Below are 26,986 nucleotides of genomic sequence, written 5' to 3'. Positions count from 1 at the left end.
TAGACGGTTTTCACCAGCACCTGCAACCCCACAGCACTTCCCTTTTCTCAGCTTCTTCTTCTGTGTTTTATGGCGGTTGGCATCCTTAAATGTTGCATTACCGCCACCTGAATTGTATCAGCTTCACAGTGCTAACTATTTACAGTGTCCACTTTCTCTGCTGTTCAGGGGAAAACACTGACATAGCCGACTCCTATGTTTTATTTTTGTCTGTCAGAGACACGGCCTAACGTTAACATTTAATATGAGCCGAATATCAGCCTGCGCTCAGATATGTATACAGGAAGTAAAGCGGATATTCAGGTGGGTTGTGACGGTTGTTATTGTTGTCAAGTTAAAACCGTCTATACTCCCCACCAATTATAGCCTCAGCCAGGAAGGATTTATTACATCACTGATGCCATCACAATTGCTCGAGTGACATCACTGATGACATGGAGACTCTGGAGATGATGCGCCACTTGTCCTCTTCTCTCTACTTATACTCCCACCACTTAGCCTCAGCCAGGTCACGCCCGAGTGAGAGATCGGGAGGATTGACAGAATGTAGGGAAACAGTGGATGGATAAATCCAGAAGGAGGCGGTAATGCTACATAAAGGATGACAACTGCCATAAAAAAAACACCACAGAAGAAGGGTATCGCGCATATTTTCTGCAATTCCCGCAGATTTGGAATTTATAATGCGGGACAACTCCCAAAAACAGTGACTTATAATAGAGCTGCTGGCAGGTCAAAAGCAGTATTGGTGATCTAGCCTAGCTTGCATTTGTGGGGCCATTTAGTCGTTTACTGGTGTATTTTTACGGCATGGTTACTAGGAGCTTTTGACTTCTCTGACAGTTTTACTTGATAGACAAAACATGACAAAGAATATTCTGGAATATGGTGGCTTATTTAAAGTGAAGGGAATCAGGCATTGGCATTTTGTCATCACAATCTTTATTTAAAATGTAAATTCTGAGTTTGAAGTGTGAAGTGTACAGTACAGTAACAGTACAGTACAGTACAGTACAGTACAGTAACAGTACAGTACAGTACAGTACAGTAACAGTACAGTACAGTACAGTACAGTACAGTACAGTAACAGTACAGTACAGTACAGTAACAGTACAGTACAGTACAGTAAAGTACAGTAACAGTACAGTACAGTAACAGTACAGTACAGTAACAGTACAGGACAGTACAGTAACAGTACAGGACAGTACAGTAACAGTACAGTACAGTACAGTACAGTAACAGTACAGTAACAGTACAGTAACAGTACAGTAACAGTACAGTAACAGTACAGTTACAGTACAGTACAGTAACAGTACAGTACAGTACGTAATGACACTGACAAAATCATTTCATTAATCACTGGTCCACAATTTTGCTGCTTCCTTGGTCAGTCCCTTTCCCCTTTTGACGTGAACGGCTGTGTTTCAGTGAGTCTTCTCTGAAGAGTTCACTTCTAAATTCCAATACGCTATTATCCCTTTTGGAAATCAAAATGTCTCTAATCCAGATCATAAAAGTCTTACAATTCAGTCACCCAATGATTTAAATCACCTTACAATCTTTTAAAAAGTTAAAATAAATAACAATTTTGGTTTTGTGTTCAGAATTATGTATGGAGTTAAAGGTTGATTTTAAGAATAAGTGTCACTTCTTTCAAACGGTACATACTGTATCAATCTCATTGTGGAATGAAATTGTTTCCATGTGCTCTCTCCAGCGTAGAGCCGCCTGCAGGTGTCTCAGCAAACCTCCCAGCCTACAATCTATTGACTCTATTAGATTGGAGATAAGAGGCATGAGTCAGGGGTGACCCAACCCACATGGGTCAGGGAAAATCTACCCTAAAACAGAACTTATGCTTTCGTGTGAGCCAACACTCTTGAAAGTGAATTTCTCAGTAGAGCACACGTATGATATTATGGGGCAGCTTTAAAACGTTAACTGCTACTAGAAATGTATTCAGATCCCTGCAGGTAGCAAGCAGCTTTAGACAACTATGGATGTTGTGTCCATTTTCATTTTGGTGACGCAGATTTGGTGCAGACCATCGTATCAACATCAACATGTTTGCTGGGAGGGTCATTTTTCTTTGCTTGAGCTGGCTACGATAATTCATGAATTGGGTTCTAGGGTGGAATTTCTTAAATACTGAAAGGCAGTTCACAGTAGTATGCTTTGTTTGACTGGCATATCTGATTGATAAACTTACAATGGTAATGTTACAATGCAGGTCAGTTGATTATATTTTTAACCTTTATTTCTGCAGTGGGTTTAGTGAGGACACCGTCTTTTTCACTGGAGCAGTTAGGAGGTGAAAGTGCCTTGCTTATGTTGTGCAACTCAAATCTGGTTTTCTGTCTGTTTACTGTACTGTGATGTGGGTTGTATTATGTTTTGTATTTATTGCATTTGATGTTCTATGTTGGAACCTGGCTTATTTTACAGGCGCCTACATTGCAGTTGTTGAGGGAGGCGAGTAGGCCTGGGCAATATGGACCAAAAATCATATCTCAGGATTTGTAGGCTGAATGGCGATACACGATATATCAGTATTTTCTACAAAGTGTCTAATGCCTACCCCACACTACAGGATTTTCAAATCCTTGAAGATTATAAAAATCTTGAGAGCCCACACACTACAGGACAGAGAGAGCCGATTTTTTAACATTTCAATCTTGGGACACACACACAATCGCGTCTGTTCAAACGCAACCCCACACACTAGAAGATTATGCCGAAGATTCACCTTGGAAGCAGGGCTCGACGTTAACTTTTAAAATGCCTATTCAGTGTGCGCACCGGGTGTAGTAGTGTCATTTCGTTTTCTAAACAAATTTTATTTTTTGTTTTTATAATGCATTTGCACTGAAAGGATTTGTTTAACTAATATTTGCGCGGACAGCCGCGTCCATTCGGGGTGTAGGCCTACTGTGCACGGCCAGGCGAAAACCGTCTGCACAGGTGTCTTGTGGAGGGGCGCGTCTGCTGATTTGACTCACTTTTCCGTGCGGACACTCGCCGATGCGGGAAGCTGAGACCTAAGCGCTTGTTGTAGGCTACATGCTTTGCAGTATAGCATTTAGTTTTCCGTCCCGTTCAAAGACGCACGGGTATTTCACCTCGATGACAATTTCCTCGTTCTTTGTTTCTGTGCGGGGCTGCGAGCGGACGCGGACCAGATTATTTTGCGAAAAACTGTAATGGAAACGCAGCTACTACTGGCTCTCTGCTCAAGATGCAATCGCCTGTCGGGTTGTAAATATCTAACATGTTAGATATGCCCGATTCACAATCGGGAAGAGGCAGTCTTCCCGATTGTGAATCTTTGAACCCCACACACTACAGGATCATTTGGGAAGATTATCTGCCCGACGCGCTTCAAATCGGGAGCACCCCCGAGAAAATCGGGAGGGGGGAATCTTGGCCATAATCTTGCAAATTATCCTGTAGTGTGGGGTAGGCATAAGTTGTAAGTTAAAGCCACATGTGGGATGTCACAGACACTTGTATTAAGTCATATTAAGTTGATGTGCTAACGTTAGCTTGCACCGTGTTGCGCGTGCACACGTTCACTTCATATGCGCGCACGCATGTACAAAGTAAAATCATTCGGACAAAGGTTATGCAAAATTTTATAGACTATGATAAGTTTCAAGTGTTGAACTCTACCTTCAACGGGGAGCCAAAATCAGCAAATTGTATTTGATCAGAAAAAATTTGCTGGTATTGTGGTGGAATTTTGCTAGACGCAGTGGAAGTGGTCCGTGTGAAATTTGGTTTGGTACATAGTGGTACTTGATCTGAAAAGTTTGGGAACCCCTGCTTTAGGTGAAGCACCGTCTCTCCTTCTCCCTCTGCTGGTCACTCATGGTAAATGCACGGTGGTTGTTTCCCAGGTGCAGCACAGGATCACGGGGCAGGTGATGGCGCTGAAGATGAACACGCTGGCGAGCAACAAGGCCAACATGCTACGAGAAGTGCAGCTGATGAACAGGCTCTGCCACCCAAATATCCTCAGGTATTATAACCCAGACATGGGACAAGTCACTTTGGTCCAAGTTCCAGTAAGTCCCAAGTCTAAGTCTTGCTGTTATTATTGACCAATCAGATGGGTTTTAAACAAAGCCGTGTGATAAAGGGCTGCGATTGGCCCGGCTGTTTTTAGGCCGGTGGAAAAGTGTTCAAACGGGAGAGGGGCCAGACGCAGCTGCTGAGACAAAGGATATCTGAAGGGATGACTGGTGACACTTTGACTTTCTAACACAGAATATCTTACTTGTATCTGTCTCTGCCTCTCCACAGGTTTCTTGGGGTTTGTGTCCACGAAGGTCAACTCCACGCTCTGACTGAGGTAAACGACAAGAACAACAACATTATTACTTTATTCCTCCTTTTCCTCTGTACTCTTTCTGTCTATCTCACAACACCTCCATTACAGTATATCTATATTGTGATATGAGACTAGATATTGACTTAGATTTTGGATATGGCAATATGGCGATAGGACATACAGTAAGTGTTGACTTTTCCTGGTTTTAAAGGCTGCATCACATACAGTGAAGTGACGTCATCTTCTGAACTTACCAGATTTTTCGAGCTGTTCTATTATTTGCCTTTTGACCAACTTAGTCATTATATCCATCAACATGACTGATGATTATTTATCAAAAAAACTCGTCAACTGTCAATATTTTGTGAAAGCACCAACAGCGATACTGAATCGTGCCATTTGACTTTGTGGCTTTGACTTACAACTGATCTTTTAGCCCACCTCGTAGAAAAGAAAACTCTATATACTCTGTCTCTCTATATACTCTATATACTCTGTCTCTCTATATACTCTATATACTCTATATACTCTGTCTCTCTATATACTCTATATACTCTGTCTCTCTATATACTCTATATACTCTATATACTCTGTCTCTCTATATACTCTATATACTCTGTCTCTCTATATACTCTACTCTATATATACTCTATATACTCTATATACTCTGTCTCTCTCTCTCGCTCGCTCTCTCCTCCGTCGTCACTTCTCTCTCCATTGTCCAAAGTCAAGTCAAGTTTATTTGTATAGCCCTAATTCACAAGCCTGTCTCAGAGGGCTTCACAGAGAATATAAGTCCAAAGTCTGTCTCTCTCTCCACTATTCAATCATTTGACCTCTCCCTCTTTATAGGGTTAGGGTTAGAGTCTCTCCCTCTTTATTCCTCTGTCCTTATCTTCCTTCCTTCCATTCTGTTTAATCCATTTCTTTTTTAAACTCTCCCTCTCTATTATAGCAGGAGCCATAACAAAGGTTCAGGGTTGGGAGTGTTACTTTAAAAAACGTAATCCGATACAATTACTAATTACCTGTTCAAAATTGTAATCAGTAATGTAATCCAAGTATCACAGTATTAAAGTAATATAACCGATTAGTTTCCAATACTTTTGGATTACTTTTGAACACATTTCGTTCTTGTAGTTTCTCTGTCATTGTGTCTGTCTCCTGTAGTATATAAACGGTGTATTGTCTCTGTCACTGTGTCTGTCTCCTGTAGTATATAAACGGTGTATTGTCTCTGTCACTGTGTCTGTCTCCTGTAGTATATAAACGGTGTATTGTCTCTGTCACTGTGTCCGTCTCCTGTAGTATATAAACAGTGTATTGTCTCTGTCATTGTGTCTGTCTCCTGTAGTACAGTATATAAACGGTGTATTGTCTCTGTCACTGTGTCTGTCTCCTGTAGTATATAAACTGTGTATTGTCTCTGTCACTGTGTCTGTCTCCTGTAGTATATAAACGGTGTATTGTCTCTGTCATTGTGTCTGTCTCCTGTAGTATATAAACGGTGTATTGTCTCTGTCATTGTGTCTGTCTCCTGTAGTATATAAACGGTGTATTGTCTCTGTCATTGTGTCCGTCTCCTGTAGTATATAAACAGTGTATTGTCTCTGTCATTGTGTCTGTCTCCTGTAGTACAGTATATAAACGGTGTATTGTCTCTGTCACTGTGTCTGTCTCCTGTAGTATATAAACAGTGTATTGTCTCTGTCACTGTGTCTGTCTCCTGTAGTATATAAACGGGGGGAACCTGGAGCAGCTGTTGGACAGTGATCTGTACCTGTCGTGGAGTGTCAGGATGGGGCTGTCTCAGGACATTGCCAGAGGGCTGCAGTACCTGCACAGCAAGGGCATATTCCACAGAGACCTTACCTCCAAGGTACAGCATACAACGCAGAAGACAACACATATTTTGGTTATTTTCAAGTTTTTATTTCATTGTAAGCTTTCCAGGATATCATTGTTGGATTGAAGAAGATTTTTTTTTTTTAAATTGCAAAATGACTTAATAGTCCATTGTCAACACCGTCAGATCTCTGTCAACACTTTCCGACTTCTGTCAGATTTGAGTCAACTTTTAGTTGATTTTAGTCTCTAGACTTTAAAAGCGTTCAGGGTGTCTCAGCTAAGAAATGTTTCAGATCAGACTGTTGACTGTTCCAGGCAGTAGGTGCAGAAAACCTACAAGCTTTCTTCCCTAGTTCAGTTTGGACTTTGGGAACAGAAAATTAACTAAGAACTAATCTTTTTGCATACACTGTTGAGTGATAGTAGGCCACTAGCATAATATCCAAAGGAGAAAATGAGAACTTGTAGCAGATCCGAGGCTAAATAATGTTATCTTAAATTATATGTGGGTATGTCTGGCAGTTTTATGATGCTTTTTTTGACTTATGAAAGTTAAAAATGGGAGTAAACCTTTTTCTTCAGAAACCAACCATAATGAATTAACAGAAGTACTGGAGGCCTGCACTCATTTTGTATCTATATCTATCTATCTATCTATCTATCTATCTATCTATCTATCTATCTATCTATCTATCTACCTATCTATCTATCTATCTATCTATCTATCTAACTATCTATCTATCTATCTATCTATCTAACTATCTATCTATCTATCTATCTATCTATCTATCTCTATATATATCTATATCTAATAATGCCGAACCAAAAGCCTTGGGTCAACAGCGACGTCAGGGCTGCCCTTCACGCCAGGACCACCGCCTTCAGCTCTGGCACAACTGACCAATACAAGCAGGCACAATATGCCCTCCGGACCGCTATAAAAATAGCACGTAGAGATTATGGAAGGCAGCTGGAGTCAAAACTGGACACTAACAACCCCAGACACCTGTGGAGAGGGCTCCATGCTGCCACAGACTTCAAAGAGGTGAAACGACAGAACCCCAGCACGTCACCCACCCTACCGGACGAACTCAACGCGTTCTACGCTAGGTTCGACCCCTCTGCCAGAGCGCCTCCCCTCCTCCCCCCCCCCTCTCCCACCCCTCTCCCCCTCTCCTCCCCCCCATCACCCCCCCCTCCCTCCTCCCCCCCACCACCCCTCCCCTCCCCACCCCCCCTCCTCTCCTCCCCCCCCACCTCTCCCCCCCCATCACCCCTCTCCTCCCCTCCTCCCCCCCCTGCCACCTCTCCCCCCCCATCACCTCTCCCCCTCGCCGCCCCCCCACCACCCCTCCTCCTCTCCCCCCCCCAATCACCTCCCCTCCCCCCTTCCTCCCCCCCACCCCCCTTCCTCCCCCCCACCCCCCGATCACCTCCCCTCCCCCCTTCCTCCCCCCCACCCCTCAGCACCCGCACCCCCCCCCATTCCCACCTAACCACCAACCCCACCCACCCTCCACCCCCCACAGACCGCCCCCTCACCATCACTGAGGATGAAGTGTGCCGGTCGTTCCTGCGTATCAACCCACGCAAGGCGGCCGGCCCGGACGGCATCCCTGGGCGGGTCCTCAAGGCCTGCGCCCACCAGCTGGCAGCCGTGTACACAGACATCTTCAACCAGTCCCTCTCCCTCCGACGAGTTCCCTCCTGCTTCAAGGCAGCAACAATCATCCCCATTCCCAAACAGAAAAAAGTGACCAGCCTCAATGACTGGCGCCCTATAGCCCTCACACCAATAGCCAGCAAGTGCCTTGAAAAGCTGGTCATATCAAAGATCCGTCCCACACTCCCCCCGGACCATGACCCGCTGCAGTTTGCATACCGCCCCAACAGGAGCACAGCGGATGCAGTGGCACACGTGCTCCACACCGCCCTGTCCCACCTGGAGGGGAAGGACACCTATGTGAGAATGCTGTTCGTGGACTACAGCTCAGCATTCAACACCATAGTACCCTCCAGGCTGGTAAGCAAACTCAGGGACCTGGGACTAAACACAGCGATGTGCGACTGGATCCTGGACTTCCTGACAGACCGCCGCCAGGTGGTGAGGGTGGGCAACCTCACCTCCTCCCCGCTGACCATCAGCATAGGAGCACCCCAGGGGTGCGTCTCCAGCCCCTTCTGGTACGACCTCTACACCCACGACTGCGTGGCGACTCAAACTTCAAACACCATCGTGAAGTTTGCAGACGACACAGCAGTCGTGGGGCTGATCTCGGGGGGCGACGAGACGGCCTACAGAGAGGAGGTGAGGGTCCTGGAACAATGGTGCCAGGACAACCACCTCTCTCTGAACGTCTCCAAGACCAAGGAGATCATTGTGGACTACAGGAGAGGGGGGGGCACACACCCCCCAATCACCATCAACGGCACAGTGGTGGAAAGGGTGGACAGCTTCAAGTACCTGGGAGTCAACATCCACCAGGACCTGACCTGGGCCGGCCACACCGCCACTGTTGTCAAAAAGGCCCAACAGCGAATACACGGACTCAGGCGCCTGAAGAAGTTTGGGCTAAGGAAAGAAATCCTCAGGGACTTCTACAGAGGCACCATTGAAAGCCTGCTGACTGGCTGCTTCACCGCCTGGTACGGGAACTGTACCACCATGGACCGCAGGGCGCTACGGAGGGTGAGGCGCGCGGCCCAGCACGTAACAGGAGACGAGTTGCCAGAACTGCACGAACTGTATAACCAGCGGTGCCTCAGGAGGTCCCTGAAGATCATCAAAGACACAAACCATCCCCACAACAGCCTGTTCTCCCGGCTACCCTCAGGGAGGAGATACAGGGTTCCAAAAACACGCACAAATCGCTTGAGGAACAGTTTCTTCCCGCAGGCCACGAGACTCCTTAATATGCACAAAATAGTGCAGTAGTCGTACCGCAGTACCGTACTGCAGCTGCTACTATTACAGATGCCTAACGTTTAATTGTAAATTTAAGTGTATGTTTAATAAGGTGCCTAACGTTTAATTGTAAATTTAAGTGTATGTTTAATAAGGTACATGCTATTTGCACATGTATGTATAAAACGTCGAATTTGGAATGTCTGAACACGTCTAACGTATGCACATGACATGTGCACCTATGTGCAATGAATATGCCACTGTCGTATAAGCCACCGACTTGTCTTATTGCTTATAAGATGCCTATTTCTTATTGCCTTATTGCTGTCTTATTGCTTATTGATGCCTATTTCTTATTGCCTATTACTTATTGCTGTTGCCTATTTGTACTATGTCGTAAACGGAGTCCACTGCACAAGAATTTCACACGTGGTACTTGTACCATGGAGTGACAATAAAAATCTTGAATCTTGAATCTTGAATCTTGAATCTATATCTATATCTATATGAGGAATCAGCGTGACGTCACAGCAACAACAAATCACCGCAAAACACCCCGAACCGCAGCAGTTAAAGGAACACTCCCATTTTCAACCAGCTTTGTATCATTAGAACATCAGTAGTATATCAGAAAACTGTAAACTGTTTTGAAGTCTGTCATTTAATTTGACAGTTATTGAGTGTTAAAGTGTGGACCAGTGACATCACTGGTCCACACTAACTCAAATTAATAACTCATTAACTCAAATCAACTCTCAATAACTGTCAAACTATTCATCATTCATCTAGTTTGACAGTTATTGAGAGTTGATTTGAGTTAATGAGTTATTAATTTGAGTTAGTGTGGACCAGTGATGTCACTGGTCCACACTTTAACACTCAATAACTGTCAAATTAAATATGTTTGATGTATAATATATGCATGTCATGTTAAAGTTGTGTGAACTGTTGCAGTTTTTAAATTTTACACCGCACTGCTGGGGCTAGAGTGAGCACTCAAGGCTCGCTCCATAGGTTTCCATTGCTGTTTCCACCCAGTGACGCGGTTTGTTTACAAAAATGCTGCTCGGCTGATCCCTTGTATAAATATATATATATATATATGTATGTATGTATGTATGTATGTATGTATGTATGTATGTATGTATGTATGTATGTATATATGTATGTATGTATATACTGTATGTATGTATGTATGTATGTATGTATGTATGTATGTATAAATATATATATATATATGTATGTATGTATATATGTATGTATGTATGTATGTATATATATATATATATTCTCTGACTGTCTTCCTGTGTAGAACTGTCTGGTTCGCTGTGACAGCGGTGTGTTCACTGCTGTTGTGGGAGACTTTGGCCTGGCAGAGAAGATCCCTGATTATAAGTGAGTAGGATGATGTCCAGAGAGGCTCAGTGCCGTTTATGAACAGAGAACTGATACAACCATGATCATCATATAACAGAGCCTTCAATTAAAGGACAAACATAGAGTCTATGGTATGCAGGTTCAATGTTCTTCTTAGCAATGAATAGAGTACCATACACCATGGTCTGGATGAATACTCGTATTCTTTTATTTGTCTTCCTAGTGACGGTGTGGAGAGGCAGCCTCTGGCCACAGTGGGCTCCCCCTACTGGATGGCCCCAGAAGTGCTGAGAGGAGAGCTCTACGATGAGAAGGTAAACCTAGGTCACCTTGGTCAAACCAGATGGTTTGTTTTCACATAACCATTGGGGGAAAAGTTGCTCTGGAAACCGTTTCAAAGGGCAGGCACTTTCAAAAAATTCCTGGCAGGTGATTGGATCTGTCTATGTGCTATGAACATGACGTTAGCTGTAGCCTGGTCAGAGCTAACAAGACGGAGCTAACATGACGTTAGTTGTAGCCTGGTCAGAGCTAACAAGACGGAGCTAACATGACGTTAGTTGTAGCCTGGTCAGAGCTAACAAGACGGAGCTAACATGACGTTAGTTGTAGCCTGGTCAGAGCTAACAAGACGGAGCTAACATGACGTTAGTTGTAGCCTGGTCAGAGCTAACAAGACGGAGCTAACATGACGTTAGTTGTAGCCTGGTCAGAGCTAACAAGACGGAGCTAACATGACGTTAGTTGTAGCCTGGTCAGAGCTAACAAGACGGAGCTAACATGACGTTAGTTGTAGCCTGGTCAGAGCTAACAAGACGGAGCTAACATGACGTTAGTTGTAGCCTGGTCAGAGCTAACAAGATGGAGCGAACATGACGTTAGTTGTAGCCTGGTCAGAGCTAACAAGACGGAGCTAACATGACGTTAGCTGTAGCCTGGTCAGAGCTAACAAGACGGAGCTAACATGACGTTAGTTGTAGCCTGGTCAGAGCTAACAAGAAGGAGCTAACATGACATTAGTTGTAGCCTGGTCAGAGCTAACAAGACGGAGCTAACATGACGTTAGTTGTAGCCTGGTCAGAGCTAACAAGACGGAGCTAACATGACGTTAGTTGTAGCCTGGTCTGAGCTAACAAGACGGAGCTAACATGACGTTAGTTGTAGCCTGGTCTGAGCTAACAAGACGGAGCTAACATGACGTTAGTTGTAGCCTGGTCAGAGCTAACAAGACGGAGCTAACATGACGTTAGTTGTAGCCTGGTCAGAGCTAACAAGACGGAGCTAACATGACGTTAGTTGTAGCCTGGTCAGAGCTAACAAGACGGAGCTAACATGACGTTAGTTGCTAACAGGGTGGAGCTAACATGCTGCTTCTGTCTTTTCTCCATAGGTGGATGTGTTTGCATACGGCATCATCCTGTGTGAGATCATAGCTAGGATTGAAGCCGATCCCGACTTTTTACCCAGGACGGAGGTGGGAATCTTCACCTTGTGTGTGTGTGTGTGTGTGTGTGTGTGTGTGTGTGTGTGCATGGATTCACACTAATGTATCAAACATGGGACGTTTAGAGACTCTTAAAGAGCCCCCTAAAGTCATGTTTTAAGATGTATGTAAAATACTCTACTTTGAATAATAATTTGTGTGAAAGGGAAAGGTGGCCGTGTTTTGATATTATGTTAAAGAGAGCATCCAAAGCAAAAAATTGACATTGTTGAAAACAACCTGGAGTGTGTAGGGGTTACATTACATTACATTACATTACATTATGTTACAGGAGGGTTACCATCACACTATCCCCTGACATGTCATTTGTTATACTTGCGGTCTATCGTCCACCTACTGCGACAAATGTTTTCTTTGATTCTTTATCTACAATTCTCAAATGGTATGATAGTAAAGAAGTTCTCCTTATCGGAAACTTCCATTTAAATTGGTGAGGCAGAGCACGCCGTAAGAGGCTGAAGGACATAAGATGATATCAGATATCATCTCACATATTCTGACATTTGTGAAGGACAATCTTCATCTATACAGTTAGCAGGGCCAAGATACTATCTGTGTAAATCATATTGAACACCAGACAAAATCTTCCAAACAAATGAAGGTCTGGGAAAAGTTTGGATTTTTGTGTGTGTGTGTGTGTGTGTGTAGGGACCCTGGAGGAAGAAGGAGAGAGAGCGCATTTCATGTATGTCTACAACATGTAAATTCTGTGTTGTGTGTGCATGTATTTTGTCTGTGTGTGTGTGTGTGTGTGTGTGTGTGTGTGCGTGCGTACGTGTTGTGTGTGTGTGTGTGTGTGTGTGTGGGTGCATGTGTGTGCGTGTGTGTGCGTACGTACGTGTATACACGTGTGTAGGACTTTGGACTGGATGTGGATGCCTTCGAGAACATGGTTGGAGACTGCCCACCTGCCCTGTTCAGCCTGGCTGTCACCTGCTGTAATGTAAGTAACATTCACTCTCTCACACACTCACACGCACACACACACACGCACACGCGCACACACACACTTTCAAAGTCCAACGTACATCATATATCGGATATACATATCAGCCTGAATCTTATGTTAGTTACTCTAGTTGGGCGAACATAAAAAAAAAAAATAATAATAATAATAATAAATCTCTCCTTTGAATAAATGCCCTCCAAGCAGTGTGCTGTTGGGATTTCAAAGTACCGGTAATTATAACTTGTAATCCATTTAAAACGCCTCGACAGCAGGCAACGGCTGCAGCCATTGTTGTTACTCCTCAGTGCGGTCTTGACAACCGCGCTTGTCAACGGCTTAGTCCCGCCCATTGGGCTGTTTATTGACGCAGATTGTCCAATCGTTAGTCTCCCTCTGCGCTCATTGGCTCGGCCCTAGTGTCAAACAGAGAAAAGACATTTGCATAATGACGATGCCAGACCAAGAGCAGTCAAAATCAGCTCTGTGGAGCGGGCGGACTCACACTCTGAGTTACTGTGACACAGTCAACGGTTGTGTCTTTAGGCCGAGTCTTCTCATTGACAGTGTTGTGATTCATTGATGTTAAAATACAAGCAGCACCTTTAATGTCGTGTTCATCTGTTCTCCCCGGTTGCATTTTTTCAGATGAGTGCAGTGAGGCGTCCCTCATTCTCTGACATCGTCTCGACACTGGAGGAGATGGAGAGAGGAGAAGATGAGGGAGAGAAGCCCATCACGCTTGGTAAATGGATCAGGTTATTGGTTTGGAAAATTAAATCATTGAATTGGAGACATTTTTTACAGTGGATCGACTGCGAGACCCTTTTCACAGCGGCCATTTTGAGTGTCAAAGCAGGGTAAGCACAGCAGGTGTAACCAATAACATTAATGATGGTTCCGTTCCATTTAGATAGTGCCAGGGCCCTCATTAAAGTGTAACTAACCCCCAAAACACTTTTTTTCAGCTTTTAACCAATATATATGACTTTGGGGGTGATGTGTGAAGAATTCTGGTCAGAATTTCCACATTTGACACCAAACTGTTGCCATTTTACCATTTGTATCATTTTTCAGCAGCATACCTGGCATAAGCGCCCTCTAAGGGTCGAACACTGCTTTTTTTTCTTTTCTCAAATGAATGGGATATTTGACACGTCGTGACGTCACGGTGAACCAAAGACTATGGGATTTCAAGATAATTACTCCCCTACTCCCCCTGTACCCTTTCGGCTCCTCAGAACTCCAAGCCTATTCCTATTGAAGTTTGCTCTTAAAATACTGAACCAAACGTCGTCAAAGTTGGCACATGTCTTAATTATAGTTAGTTTCCCGCTGAATGTGTCATTACTTTATTAATATCTTACCTGGATAAGCTCGAATGATGATGTTTATATTATCAGTCCGAGTTGGAAGCACTGTCTCCAGCCCAGGCAGGCGGGAGAGAGTCGTACTGTAAACCTCATGGACGAGCCCCAAGCTCCGGGGGCGCGCGCAGCAGCAGCTGGGCTCTCTGTGCTCTGAGAGCAGAGAGAGCACAGTCTGACATTTCCGTGGCTATCAGTCCGACTTGGAAGCACTTTCTCTCGGCCAGTCAAACGGGAGAGTCTGCTCTCTCATGCACCCGCGGGGGCGCGCGCAGCAGCAGCAGCAGCACACAGCAGCAGTGAGAGGCGGGGGCTTTCAACAGTCTGACATTTCAGCAAACAAATCTCGTGCAGTTTAGCGGACATGTAAAATATAACGCTATACTACGACGTGACAACGTGACAAAGCTTCTCTAAACATATCGGCTAATATAATATCATCACTGTGTACAAGCAACGCCAACTTCTCAGGAAATCAAGTCAGCAGAGCAGAGCGACTGGCTCTGTCTGTGTGTGTGTGCTCCTCCGGGGGATTTGCATAGGAACAGTCTGTGAGGAGGAGAAGAGCTCTGCGCTGCCTCCTGCGCCCTGAGAGGAAAAATCAGAGGTGCTGTAACTTTCAACAAGAATCACGAAAAGCCCCAAAACGCAAATTAAAAACGGATTTCATTGCGCGGTTTATCTCTAGTTAGACGAGGGAATTACGTGGAGAAATCTCGCATTGTGTTACCCCAGAGCGAGAGGTTTGTCCTCACTGTGCTGTGTGCTGCGAGCAGCGAGGCTCTTTTAACGTAAGTTTAGACAAGCCACGCACACACACATGGGACAAAATGGGACAAAAATAATTAAATTTCTAGTTCGCCACTGAATGGCCAAATTGATATAACTATCAACCATTTTGAGCAACACTCTTTCCATACATGCCACCAGCGTTGGCTAGTTGTTGATATTTATAAAGATATTGCCCCTCTCAAAAAAAATATTTTTGAGGCGGTAGGCAAACTGTAATGGCGTCAATTTCCGAAAAAAAATCTTGACTTGAACACAGCCAAAGAGTTTAGTATAGACAAGAGCATATGTCATTTCTTGGTTTTTTCCATAGGTATTTTCAAATCACTGTTCTGATACATATCTGGGGGGTTAGTCCCCCTTTAATGTTATTATAGTGCCAGGGCCCTCATTCATGTTATTATAGTGCCAGGGCCCTCATTAATGTTATTAGTTGGCTGTGTTTACCCAGCTGCTATGAAAAGGGTCTATTGTTTCAGCGAGCTAGCTCGCTAAACGGCCATGTCCACAGGAAGCAGTTTTTTTTTAAGTCGCCAGCGGCTTTGTGCAATTCATTATCTGCACGTTACTTTGTCCATGTTTTATGTGTCTTGTGTATAGATCTGTTCATGTCACAGGCCAAAAACTCGAGTAGTGTAGTTGTAGTCGAGTAGTGTAGTTGTACTCGAGTTGTGTAGTTGTACTCGAGTAGTGTAATGTAGTTTGTGCACTGCACTGCCCTGGCAGCTCTGAGCCTCAGTAAAGGTGTGCTTGTAAATAGGGGGTATAATTAGCATACCCACACAGCAGATGCTCTTTGCACCCGGGTACGTAGAGGCACTCTGACGGGTACGTAGAGGCACTCTGACAGGTACGTAGAGACACTCTGACGGGTACGTAGAGACACTCTGACAGGTACGTAGAGACACTCTGACGGGTACGTAGAGACACTCTGACGGGACAGGTACGTAGAGACACTCTGACAGGTACGTAGAGACACTCTGACAGGTACGTAGAGACACTCCAAAAAAATATGTGCCTCAATTTCACACGAATAAGTAACTCTTGGTGTGTAAAGTGGAAAACATGCTTGTGCGATAGCCTCGACTTGGAGCCTTGCAGGCGGCAACTAGTCCTGTATACACCTGTTTAGAACACGGCTCTCTCGAATACTCGATTCTGATTGGTCAATCAACAAGATTCACCAGTCATTATTTCTCGACAACCGACCGCTGCTCTGCCACAGCTGGATTAATCAGTTGATAAGAGCATTTTGTCAGCAAGACACTACTAATTAGGCCAACCAGTTGCAGCTGTGGTGTCTTGTGTGCCAATTACGAATGAAACCGCTTTGTCGTTGAAAACGCTATTAAAAAATCTATTTGAATAATTATTTTTGTCAGATTATTGAATGATTTAGTTGTAGGCCATGTTCTAAGCGGGATAATGGATAGTGAGCCGGTGATTACTGGAAATAATGACCTTCAGCTGAATGATTAAGCCCTCCGCTGCGCGTCTGGCTCAATCATTCACCTGTCGGTCATTATTTCGCCAGTAATCACCGGCTCACTATCCATTATCCCTTAAGCTGCGTTCACACCGACCTATTAAAGTTGGTCGCTGGCGTCGAGTTTACATAAAAAGTCAATGCAAACGAGCGATTGAGCGTATATTCGCCTGGGAGAATAATCGCTGGGCGTCCGAGCGGCAGAGACAGAGCGACAGGGAGAAAATACGCTCGTCGCTCAAGATGAAATATTCCAACTCGAGCGAAAATACGCTGGCATCAGTCGCTCGCTGTTCAATGCTGATTGGCTGCCGTGTGAGAGCGAGTCAAGGATCACTCTGGCTTGGAACAAACCGCTGGTTTATTGTGTGGCAACAAACCGCATTGACAGGCTGACAGCTGACATGAAGTGAAGTCTGTACTACCGGTATGCAGCTCGCATTAGGAGCACGCTGATAGGCTTAGCTTGTAAACAATGACGGTGGCTCGTAGTGGACAAACAGCATGACATTGCGTAACGTTATATCCCCCACATGTCCGTCATTTCGTGTGCCTGTTGATGAGCGATTTAAACAGAGCGACAGAGCGATTCCAAAGGGTTGACTTGAGCGACAGAGCGAAAAATAAATATCTCGGTGTGAACGCCCCTTTACATATACACCTGAACATCAGCTTGAGTCCCCAGCAAAATGAGTCAATTGTGTGATTTCACTAGGATTTCAATGACTAGAAGGTAGCCCAAGGAGAGAATGTAGTGCATATACTTGGTCATAGCTTTCACTCTCTCCTGTTATCTCTCCATCTACATTATATTACACTCATCTACATGATATTATAACTCATCTACATTATATTATACTCATCTACATGATATTATAACTCATCTACATTATATTATACTCGCGCTGTTCATGTCAGCTGCGTCGAGTCACATTTTCGGGGGGCCGCACGCGCATTCGGCGAGGGCTTTGACTCCGTAGCATGTCAAAGGTCAAAGGGGCTGTGTGTGTTTCTAAGGGCTTTAAGTGTGTGTTAGCCAGTGTTTTAGGGCTGTGTTTCAAAGGGCTTTAAGTGTGTGTTAGCCAGTGTTTTAGGGTTGTGTTTCTAATGGCTTCAAGTGTGTGTTAGCCAGTGTTTTAGGGTTGTGTTTCTAATGGCTTCAAGTGTGTGTTAGCCAGTGTTTTAGGGTTGTGTTTCTAATGGCTTTAAGTGTGTGTTAGCCAGTGTTTTAGGGCTGTGTTTCTAAGGGCTTTAAGTGTGTGTTAGCCAGTGTTTTAGGGCTGTGTTTCTAAGGGCTTTAAGTGTGTGTTAGCCAGTGTTTTAGGGTTGTGTTTCTAAGGGCTTCAAGTGTGTGTTAGCCAGTGTTTTAGGGCTGTGTTTCTAATGGCTTTAAGTGTGTGTTAGCCAGTGTTTTAGGGCTGTGTTTCTAAGGGCTTCAAGTGTGTGTTAGCCAGTGTTTTAGGGCTGTGTTTCTAAGGGCTTTAAGTGTGTGTTAGCCAGTGTTTTAGGGCTGTGTTTCTAATGGCTTTGCTTTAAGTGTGTGTTAGCCAGTGTTTTAGGGCTGTGTTTCTAAGGGCTTCAAGTGTGTGTTAGCCAGTGTTTTAGGGCTGTGTTTCTAAGGGCTTTAAGTGTGTGTTAGCCAGTGTTTTAGGGTTGTGTTTCTAAGGGCTTCAAGTGTGTGTTAGCCAGTGTTTTAGGGCTGTGTTTCTAATGGCTTTAAGTGTGTGTTAGCCAGTGTTTTAGGGTTGTGTTTCTAAGGGCTTCAAGTGTGTGTTAGCCAGTGTTTTAGGGCTGTGTTTCTAAGGGCTTTAAGTGTGTGTTAGCCAGTGTTTTAGGGCTGTGTTTCTAATGGCTTTGCTTTAAGTGTGTGTTAGCCAGTGTTTTAGGGCTGTGTTTCTAAGGGCTTTAAGTGTGTGTTAGCCAGTGTTTTAGGGCTGTGTTTCTAAGGGCTTTAAGTGTGTGTTAGCCAGTGTTTTAGGGCTGTGTTTCTAATGGCTTTAAGTGTGTGTTAGCCAGTGTTTTAGGGTTGTGTTTCTAAGGGCTTCAAGTGTGTGTTAGCCAGTGTTTTAGGGCTGTGTTTCTAAGGGCTTTAAGTGTGTGTTAGCCAGTGTTTTAGGGCTGTGTTTCTAATGGCTTTGCTTTAAGTGTGTGTTAGCCAGTGTTTTAGGGCTGTGTTTCTAAGGGCTTTAAGTGTGTGTTAGCCAGTGTTTTAGGGCTGTGTTTCTAAGGGCTTTAAGTGTGTGTTAGCCAGTGTTTTAGGGCTGTGTTTCTAATGGCTTTAAGTGTGTGTTAGCCAGTGTTTTAGGGCTGTGTTTCTAAGGGCTTTAAGTGTGTGTTAGCCAGTGTTTTAGGGCTGTGTTTCTAAGGGCTTCAAGTGTGTGTTAGCCAGTGTTTTAGGGCTGTGTTTCTAATGGCTTTGCTTTAAGTGTGTGTTAGCCAGTGTTTTAGGGCTGTGTTTCTAAGGGCTTTAAGTGTGTGTTAGCCAGTGTTTTAGGGCTGTGTTTCTAATGGCTTTAAGTGTGTGTTAGCCAGTGTTTTAGGGCTGTGTTTCTAATGGCTTTAAGTGTGTGTTAGCCAGTGTTTTAGGGCTGTGTTTCTAAGGGCTTTAAGTGTGTGTTAGCCAGTGTTTTAGGGCTGTGTTTCTAAGGGCTTTAAGTGTGTGTTAGCCAGTGTTTTAGGGCTGTGTTTCTAAGGGCTTTAAGTGTGTGTTAGCCAGTGTTTTAGGGCTGTGTTTCTAATGGCTTTAAGTGTGTGTTAGCCAGTGTTTTAGGGCTGTGTTTCTAAGGGCTTTAAGTGTGTGTTAGCCAGTGTTTTAGGGCTGTGTTTCTAAGGGCTTTAAGTGTGTGTTAGCCAGTGTTTTCAGTGTGTTTAAGTTGCATAGTGTGTCCAGCCATAGTAAGTCATTAGATTACAAATGAGGAATTTGACTTAGTGCGTAGAATCGAATCATTACAGAAAAACAATCACAAATGGGACTTGAGGTTGTTTGTTGGACCTCTAACACCTCCACTTCCTGTTTCTCTGCCTCCCTCTAACACTTCCACTTCCTGTTTCTCTGCCTCCCTCTAACACCTCCACTTCCTGTTTCTCTGCCTCCCTCTAACACCTCCACTTCCTGTTTCTCTGCCTCCCTCTAACACCTCCACTTCCTGTTTCTCTGCCTCCCTCTAACACATCCACTTCCTGTTTCTCTGCCTCCCTCTAACACCTCCACTTCCTGTTTCTCTGCCTCCCTCTAACACCTCCACTTCCTGTTTCTCTGCCTCCCTGGGTCTCACTCACTCCCAAGCACTCCTTTCTTTCCATTTCCACCTCTCTCCCATATCTCTTTCTCTCCCTCTCTCTGTCCTTCTCTCTCTCCCTCAGAACCGATGGGGGTAGGAGTCAGTCCGTACCGACGCCGCAGCTCTCCTTGTCAGCAGCGGCTGTCGAGGAGCCAGTCGGACGTGCTGCTCCCGTCCCCCCTGAGCCCCCCTCTCCTCGGGACGCCCGGGCGGGTCAACCCCTTCTCTCTCAGACACGACCTGAACGGCGGCCGCTGTAAACTCTTCGATACGCCCAGCAAGTCGGTCATCTCCCTCACCTTTACCCTCCCGGCTCCTTGTGACCCCTGTGCCTCCCCGCACTTCCTCGGAGGGACCCCGGGGACCAGAGCTCCGAGGAGGAGGAGGTGTCAGTCGCTGCCCTGCACCCCGGAGCCCGGCCGGACCACAGCCTCGCTAAGGGCCACAGATGGGGAGGCAGAGGGTAAAGCCAGGCTAGAGGTGGAGCTAGAGAATGAGTGGAGGAAGGTGAGAGGGCAATGGGAGGAGGTGGAGAGGGTGGGTTTGGAGAACAGAGAGTTGTTCAGGGAGGAAGAGGAGGCTGTGATGGGAGAGGAAGAGGAGGCTGTGATGGGAGAGGACTCGGGGCTTCCGGGTCTGGAGCTGGAGAGGGTGTCTCTGGAACGACTTGAGGAGGAAGGTCTCACAGAGCCAATGGACTGCACCAAGTCTCCCGAGCCAGTAGAGGGAGTCCTTGCCTCCAGGCCAGGGAGACCCCTGCTCACCTCCACTTCCTCGCTACAGACCAACGGCTGGCGACTTCCCATCTCCAATGGACCGCTCTCCTTGCCTCCCCTGCCGCAACTGGACAACAACAACGGCTCGGCCCTGGCGATTGGACGGCAGGCATGTTTGGGGGGAGGAGGGCGGGCTAACGGGCTAACGATTCACGCTACTGACCCCCCGCGCCCTTCTGAACAGGACGAGGTCATTTCCTGTCCGGGCTGCTGTCTCGTGGGTCTGAGTCTTCCCTCCATGTGCCTGGGTGGTTCGGCCACCATGGCCGCCCCCCGGCAACGGGGTTCGTTACCGCGGCAGCGACGGTACCGGAACCTCAACGGTACCTCATCATCGACAACAGCTGCCATGGCAACCAAAGCCTTGCTGTGTCGCGGCACAAACACACTGGTAGTGGCCACTCCCTCAGTGCCCTGCAAGCCCGGACGCTCGCTGCCAGAGGCACAGACTTAGAAGCAATATAATGTAAAATGAGGCGGTATATATAGATATATATATAGATATATATATATATCTATATATATAGGCCCAGAGAGCTTTTTGTCTTTGTAAGATTGAGATTTTGAGATGCGGCTGTTTCTTATTCCAGATACATTTTGTGACCAGCAGGAGGTGATAGAGGCAGCATGGAGTTGAAAAAAATGAATGCAAGGCAGGATGTTCATCTTTATAATGGCAGCTCGAGCTTGAAGTGAATTGGAGAGAGACGACCAACGCTCCAGGTGTGACTCCACCTGCCGAGAGAAGAGTTAAATTATTTGTAACAATTACTTGTAGAGATGGAAAAATGTCAATACCAAGTATTTACATTTCTGGACCACTGGGATGTTTGCAGGTAGTGTGGATGATCTCATGGCATTGTTCAGTGGAAGATCAGATTTAGCCAAGTTGATTTTATATTAGATAAATGACCAAAGTGATCAGAGAGTAGAGAGAGAGAGCAGCGTGTCTGTGAATGAATGGATCAGAGAGAGAGAGAGCAGCGTGTCTGTGAATGAATGGATCAGAGAGAGAGCAGCGTGTCAGTGAATGAATGGATCAGAGAGAGAGAGCAGCGTGTCTGTGAATGAATGGATCAGAGAGAGAGAGAGCAGCGTGTCAGTGAATGAATGGATCAGAGAGAGAGCAGCGTGTCAGTGAATGAATGGATCAGAGAGAGAGAGCAGCGTGTCAGTGAATGAATGGATCAGAGAGAGAGCAGCGTGTCAGTGAATGAATGGATCAGAGAGAGCAGCGTGTCAGTGAATGAATGGATCAGAGAGAGAGAGCAGCGTGTCAGTGAATGAATGGATCAGAGAGAGAGAGCAGCGTGTCTGTGAATGAATGGATCAGAGAGAGAGAGCAGCGTGTCAGTGAATGAATGGATCAGAGAGAGAGAGCAGCGTGTCAGTGAATGAATGGATCAGAGAGAGAGCAGCATGTCAGTGAATGAATGGATCAGAGAGAGAGAGCAGCGTGTCTGTGAATGAATATATCAGAGAGAGAGAGAGCAGCGTGTCTGTGAATGAATAGATCAGAGAGAGAGAGAGCAGCGTGTCTGTGAATGAATGGATCAGAGAGAGCAGCGTGTCAGTGAATGAATGGATCAGAGAGCAGCGTGTCTGTGAATGAATGGATCAGAGAGAGCAGCGTGTCTGTGAATGAATGGATCAGAGAGAGAGCAGCGTGTCAGTGAATGAATGGATCAGAGAGAGAGAGCAGCGTGTCTGTGAATGAATAGATCAGAGAGAGAGAGCAGCGTGTCAGTGAATGAATAGATCAGAGAGAGAGAGAGCAGCGTGTCAGTGAATGAATAGATCAGAGAGAGAGAGCAGCGTGTCTGTGAATGAATAGATCAGAGAGAGAGAGCAGCGTGTCAGTGAATGAATGGATCAGAGAGAGAGCAGCGTGTCTGTGAATGAATGGATCAGAGAGAGAGAGCAGCGTGTCTGTGAATGAATAGATCAGAGAGAGAGAGCAGCGTGTCAGTGAATGAATGGATCAGAGAGAGAGCAGCGTGTCAGTGAATGAATAGATCAGAGAGAGAGAGAGCAGCGTGTCTGTGAATGAATGGATCAGAGAGAGAGCAGCGTGTCTGTGAATGAATAGATCAGAGAGAGAGAGCAGCGTGTCTGAATGAATGGATCAGAGAGAGAGCAGCGTGTCAGTGAATGAATAGATCAGAGAGAGAGAGAGCAGCGTGTCTGTGAATGAATGGATCAGAGAGAGAGCAGCGTGTCAGTGAATGAATAGATCAGAGAGAGAGAGAGCAGCGTGTCTGTGAATGAATGGATCAGAGAGAGAGAGCAGCGTGTCTGTGAATGAATAGATCAGAGAGAGAGAGCAGCGTGTCAGTGAATGAATGGATCAGAGAGAGAGAGCAGCGTGTCAGTGAATGAATGGATCAGAGAGAGAGAGCAGCGTGTCTGTGAATGAATAGATCAGAGAGAGAGAGAGCAGCGTGTCAGTGAATGAATGGATCAGAGAGAGAGAGAGAGCAGCGTGTCTGTGAATGAATGGATCAGAGAGAGAGAGAGCAGCGTGTCTGTGAATGAATGGATCAGAGAGAGAGAGAGAGCAGCGTGTCTGTGAATGAATGGATCAGAGAGAGAGCAGCGTGTCAGTGAATGAATGGATCAGAGAGAGAGAGAGAGCAGCGTGTCTGTGAATGAATGGATCAGAGAGAGAGCAGCGTGTCAGTGAATGAATGGATCAGAGAGAGAGAGAGCAGCGTGTCAGTGAATGAATGGATCAGAGGAAAAATGTGTAGCAGAGAAGGATCACAGATTTCATGCAGAAGAGTCAAATAAGAGAAATACAGCAAGTATTTAGCATAATTAACAGTATTGACTACACATAAATATTAGGCTCATTGTTTCCTCATTGTCGTGCACAATGTTGTGTTGAGGGGAGGATGTCAGTCTTCAAGAGATGCTCACAAGTCCTTATTTGCAAGTCCAAGTCAAGTCTTTGAGGGCAAGTCTCAAGTCACTGTGTGTGTGAGCTGTTTAAAAAAACACCCATGTAACAAGTCTCAAGTCACTGTGTGTGTGAGTCTCAAGTCACTGTGTGTGTGAGCTGTTTCAAAAAACACCCATGTAACAAGCCCTTATTTAGACATTTTCATCATTGTATGGATGGACATACTGGAAACATACAGCACTGCACTGGACCCACCTTCAGTGAATCTGAGGAACAGGAACAGGACAAAGACAGGACTGTATGTGCAGGTACTTAACCACAGGTGAAAACACTGTAACTGTTGATTCTATTTAATATTCTATGATTAACAGTAGCTACAGGGATTTATAATATGAATAAAGATACTTCCTACATTTTTATAGCTGTGTGTGTGTGTGATGTCAGTGTTTGGGTTGTGTCGTGACAAGAAGGGGTACAACCATGGACGGAAGTGACGCAAAATCCTCTCGGATGTTCACGGGGGAAGATTCAAGATTCAATAGTTTTATTGCCATATCAACCAAAATTGATTGGAATTTGTCTTGGCATGCTCAACAGACAAAACAATCACAGTAACAGACCATGAGAGACAGACAATACAACTACACATCTGCTGCAATGTATAAAAAGTAGGAACATGCAATCAAAAACAACTGCAAAATGCAAAACAGTATGCAATACAGTGTACAGTGCAGGGTAGGCACAGGCGGCTAGTGCAACAAAAAAAGTGCACAATGCATTAAAGTGTCTGGTGCATTAAAAGACCAGGGAGTAAAATTAAGTTGGGGTGGTGAACTGAGCTGAGGAGGAGTTAAGGGCCCTCACTGCTTCAGGGTACGAGCTGTTACGCAGACGAGTGGTTCGGCATTTGATGCTGCGAACCCTTCTTCCCGAAGGAAGGGGGGCAAAGAGAGCATTGGCTGGATGGGAGGGGTCCCTTATTATCTTCAGCCCTAGCTTCAGTATGCGCTCGTTATAAATATCGCATAATCTCGGCAAATCCTTACCTACGATCTTCGATGCCGTTTTCACGACCCTGTTCAGCTCTTCTCTGTCTTCAGCTGAACAGTTACCAAACCAAACTGTGATAGAGAATGTGAGCACACTCTCTATCATAGCTCGGTAGAAGTGACACATCCCTATCTTTGAGACTTTGAATTTCCTGAGTTGCCTCAGGAAGAACAAACGTTGGTGGGCTTTCTTTACGATAAGGCTCACATTGACGTTCCATTTAAGAGAAGAGGAGATCGTGGTCCCCAGGAATTTGAAACTTTCCACCTTCTCAACAGCCTGATCATTTATGATTAAAGGAATAAGAGCTAAATCTTGTCTGCTTCACCCCAACCTGGGAACCCAGAGTCAAGTCAAGTTTATACTGATACTGCTGGCTTGTGAGTCTATCCCGGCACGTAAACAGCGCAAATCTTCCACCCGGGACTTCCGCCTCCGCACAGTGGAATAAGAATATAAGAGTTCCGGTCCTGAACGCTAGTGAATATATATATATAATATATATATATATATATATATATAGTGAACGCTAGTGAATATATACCAATTTTGACGTTTTGCAATGTATGTTTTTAAAAGGCACCGCTGCGCGGAAGATCCGCTCTGTATAGGAAGCCTAAAAAAAAAAGTCACTCAAATTATTCAAACTTTCAAATTGGATTTTAAAAGATTTTCGAACGTTACACAAGTCAGGTGTTATCATCAAAACTTTATTTAGAACGTATTTCATGAACACATTTACACAAAATAACATGCAAACAGAAGAGACAACATGATTCAAAGTTTTTTAAAGGGAAAAAAACATTTAAGAGAAACTGACTGTCAGCTAACTGTCAGCAGGCTTTCCAAAGCTCCATTCTGTTCCGGTCCGGTCCTCATCTATGGGGAGGTGGGTCCAGAAGGTCCATCTCAAGCACAGCTCGCCATCTTTTTTTACTGGAAACCAAAAGCAGCATGGAATGGCATGGCTTGGCACAGCCAAAGGTGACAATGGAAAAGGCCTACGAATCCGGTTCAACATGGCCGACTCTGGAATAGAGCGTCGGCCATGTCTCAGTGTCCTGCAGTGTGACACGCCCAGAGAGAGGGAAGCTCTGGACCTACTGCGAGTTAGATCTGAACCCTCTTCCTCCTCCTCTTCCACGTCCTCCTCCCCTTCCTCCTCTTCCTCTTCCTCCACGTCCTCCTCCCCTTCCTCCTTCTTCTCTTCCTCCTCCCCATCCTCCTCCCCTTCCTCCTTCTTCTCTTCCTCTTCCTCCTCCCCATCCTCCTTCTCTTCCTCCTTCTTCTCTTCCTCTTCCTCCTCGTCCTCCTCCCCTTCCTCCTTCTCTTCCTCTTCCTCCTCGTCCTCCTCCCCTTCCTCCTTCTCTTCCTCTTCCTCCCCTTCCCCTTCCCCCTCCTTCCCTTCCCCCTCCTCCTCCTTCCCTTCCTCCTTCTTCTCTTCCTCCTTCTTCTCTTCCTCCTTCTTCTCTTCCTCTTCCTCCCCTTCCCCTTCCTCCTCTTCCTCCTCCTCCTCTTCCTCCTCTCCTGCTGAAGCCGAGCCGCTTCCTGTCTTCAAAGGAAGGTCTGCAATGAAAAACACGCACTTTAACACATCACACACCTTCAGTCAATCAATCAAGCAAACAGACAGACAAACAGACAGGCAGGCAGACAGACAAGCAGACAGACAGGCAGGCAGACAGACAGACAAGCAGACAGACAGGCAGGCAGACAGACAAGCAGACAGACAGGCAGACAGACAGACAAACAAGCAGACAGACAGACAGACAAACAGACAGGCAGACAGACAGTCAAGCAGACAGACAGACAAACAGACAGGCAGGCAGACAGACAAGCAGACAGACAGGCAGACAGACAAGCAGACAGACAGACAGACAGACAGACAGGCAGACAGACAGACAGGCAGACAAACAGACAGGCAGACAGACAGACAAGCAGACAGACAGGCAGACAGACAGACAAGCAGACAGACAGGCAGACAGACAGACAGACAGGCAAACAGACAAACAAACACAGACAGGCAAACAGACAGACAGACAGACAGGCAGACAGACAGACAGGCAAACAGACAGACAAACAGACAGACAGAGAGGCAGACAGACAGAGAGGCAAACAGACAGACAGACAGACAGGCAGACAGACAGGCAGACAGACAGGCAGACAGACAGAGAGGCAGACAGACAGACAGACAGGCAGGCAGACAGACAGAGAGGCAGACAGACAGACAGACAGGCAGACAGACAGACAGGCAGACAGACAGGCAGACAGACAGAGAGGCAGACAGACAGGCAGACAGACAGGCAGACAGACAGGCAGACAGACAGACAGAGAGGCAGACAGACAGACAGACAAAGACAGACAGACAGGCAGACAGACAGACAGAGAGGCAAACAGACAGACAGACAGACAGACAGGTTAC

The 26,986-nt window shown here is 45.6% G+C and overlaps 1 protein-coding gene across 1 annotated transcript in view; it reads left to right on the top strand.

Annotated features, from left to right (window-relative positions):
• Positions 1-21,066, top strand: part of LOC310793535 (dual specificity testis-specific protein kinase 2-like) — a gene marked incomplete at both ends in the record, with an annotated part of 28,113 nt that extends 7,047 nt beyond the window's left edge. Inside the window, 9 exons of the mRNA XM_083655338.1 lie at positions 3,897-4,018; positions 4,303-4,351; positions 6,063-6,209; positions 10,396-10,478; positions 10,684-10,774; positions 11,851-11,934; positions 12,821-12,907; positions 13,559-13,655; positions 19,919-21,066. Of these exons, the coding sequence (XP_083511464.1) occupies positions 3,897-4,018; positions 4,303-4,351; positions 6,063-6,209; positions 10,396-10,478; positions 10,684-10,774; positions 11,851-11,934; positions 12,821-12,907; positions 13,559-13,655; positions 19,919-21,066 (1,908 nt within the window). The remainder of the gene's footprint in view (positions 1-3,896; positions 4,019-4,302; positions 4,352-6,062; positions 6,210-10,395; positions 10,479-10,683; positions 10,775-11,850; positions 11,935-12,820; positions 12,908-13,558; positions 13,656-19,918) is intronic.
• Positions 21,067-26,986: the final 5,920 nt, after the last annotated feature.

Source organism: Poromitra crassiceps (genome assembly GCF_964638095.1).
Source record: "Poromitra crassiceps genome assembly, chromosome: 19".
Classification (NCBI taxonomy): Eukaryota; Metazoa; Chordata; class Actinopteri; order Beryciformes; family Melamphaidae; genus Poromitra; species Poromitra crassiceps.
This window is presented reverse-complemented; position numbering and strand designations above follow the sequence as displayed.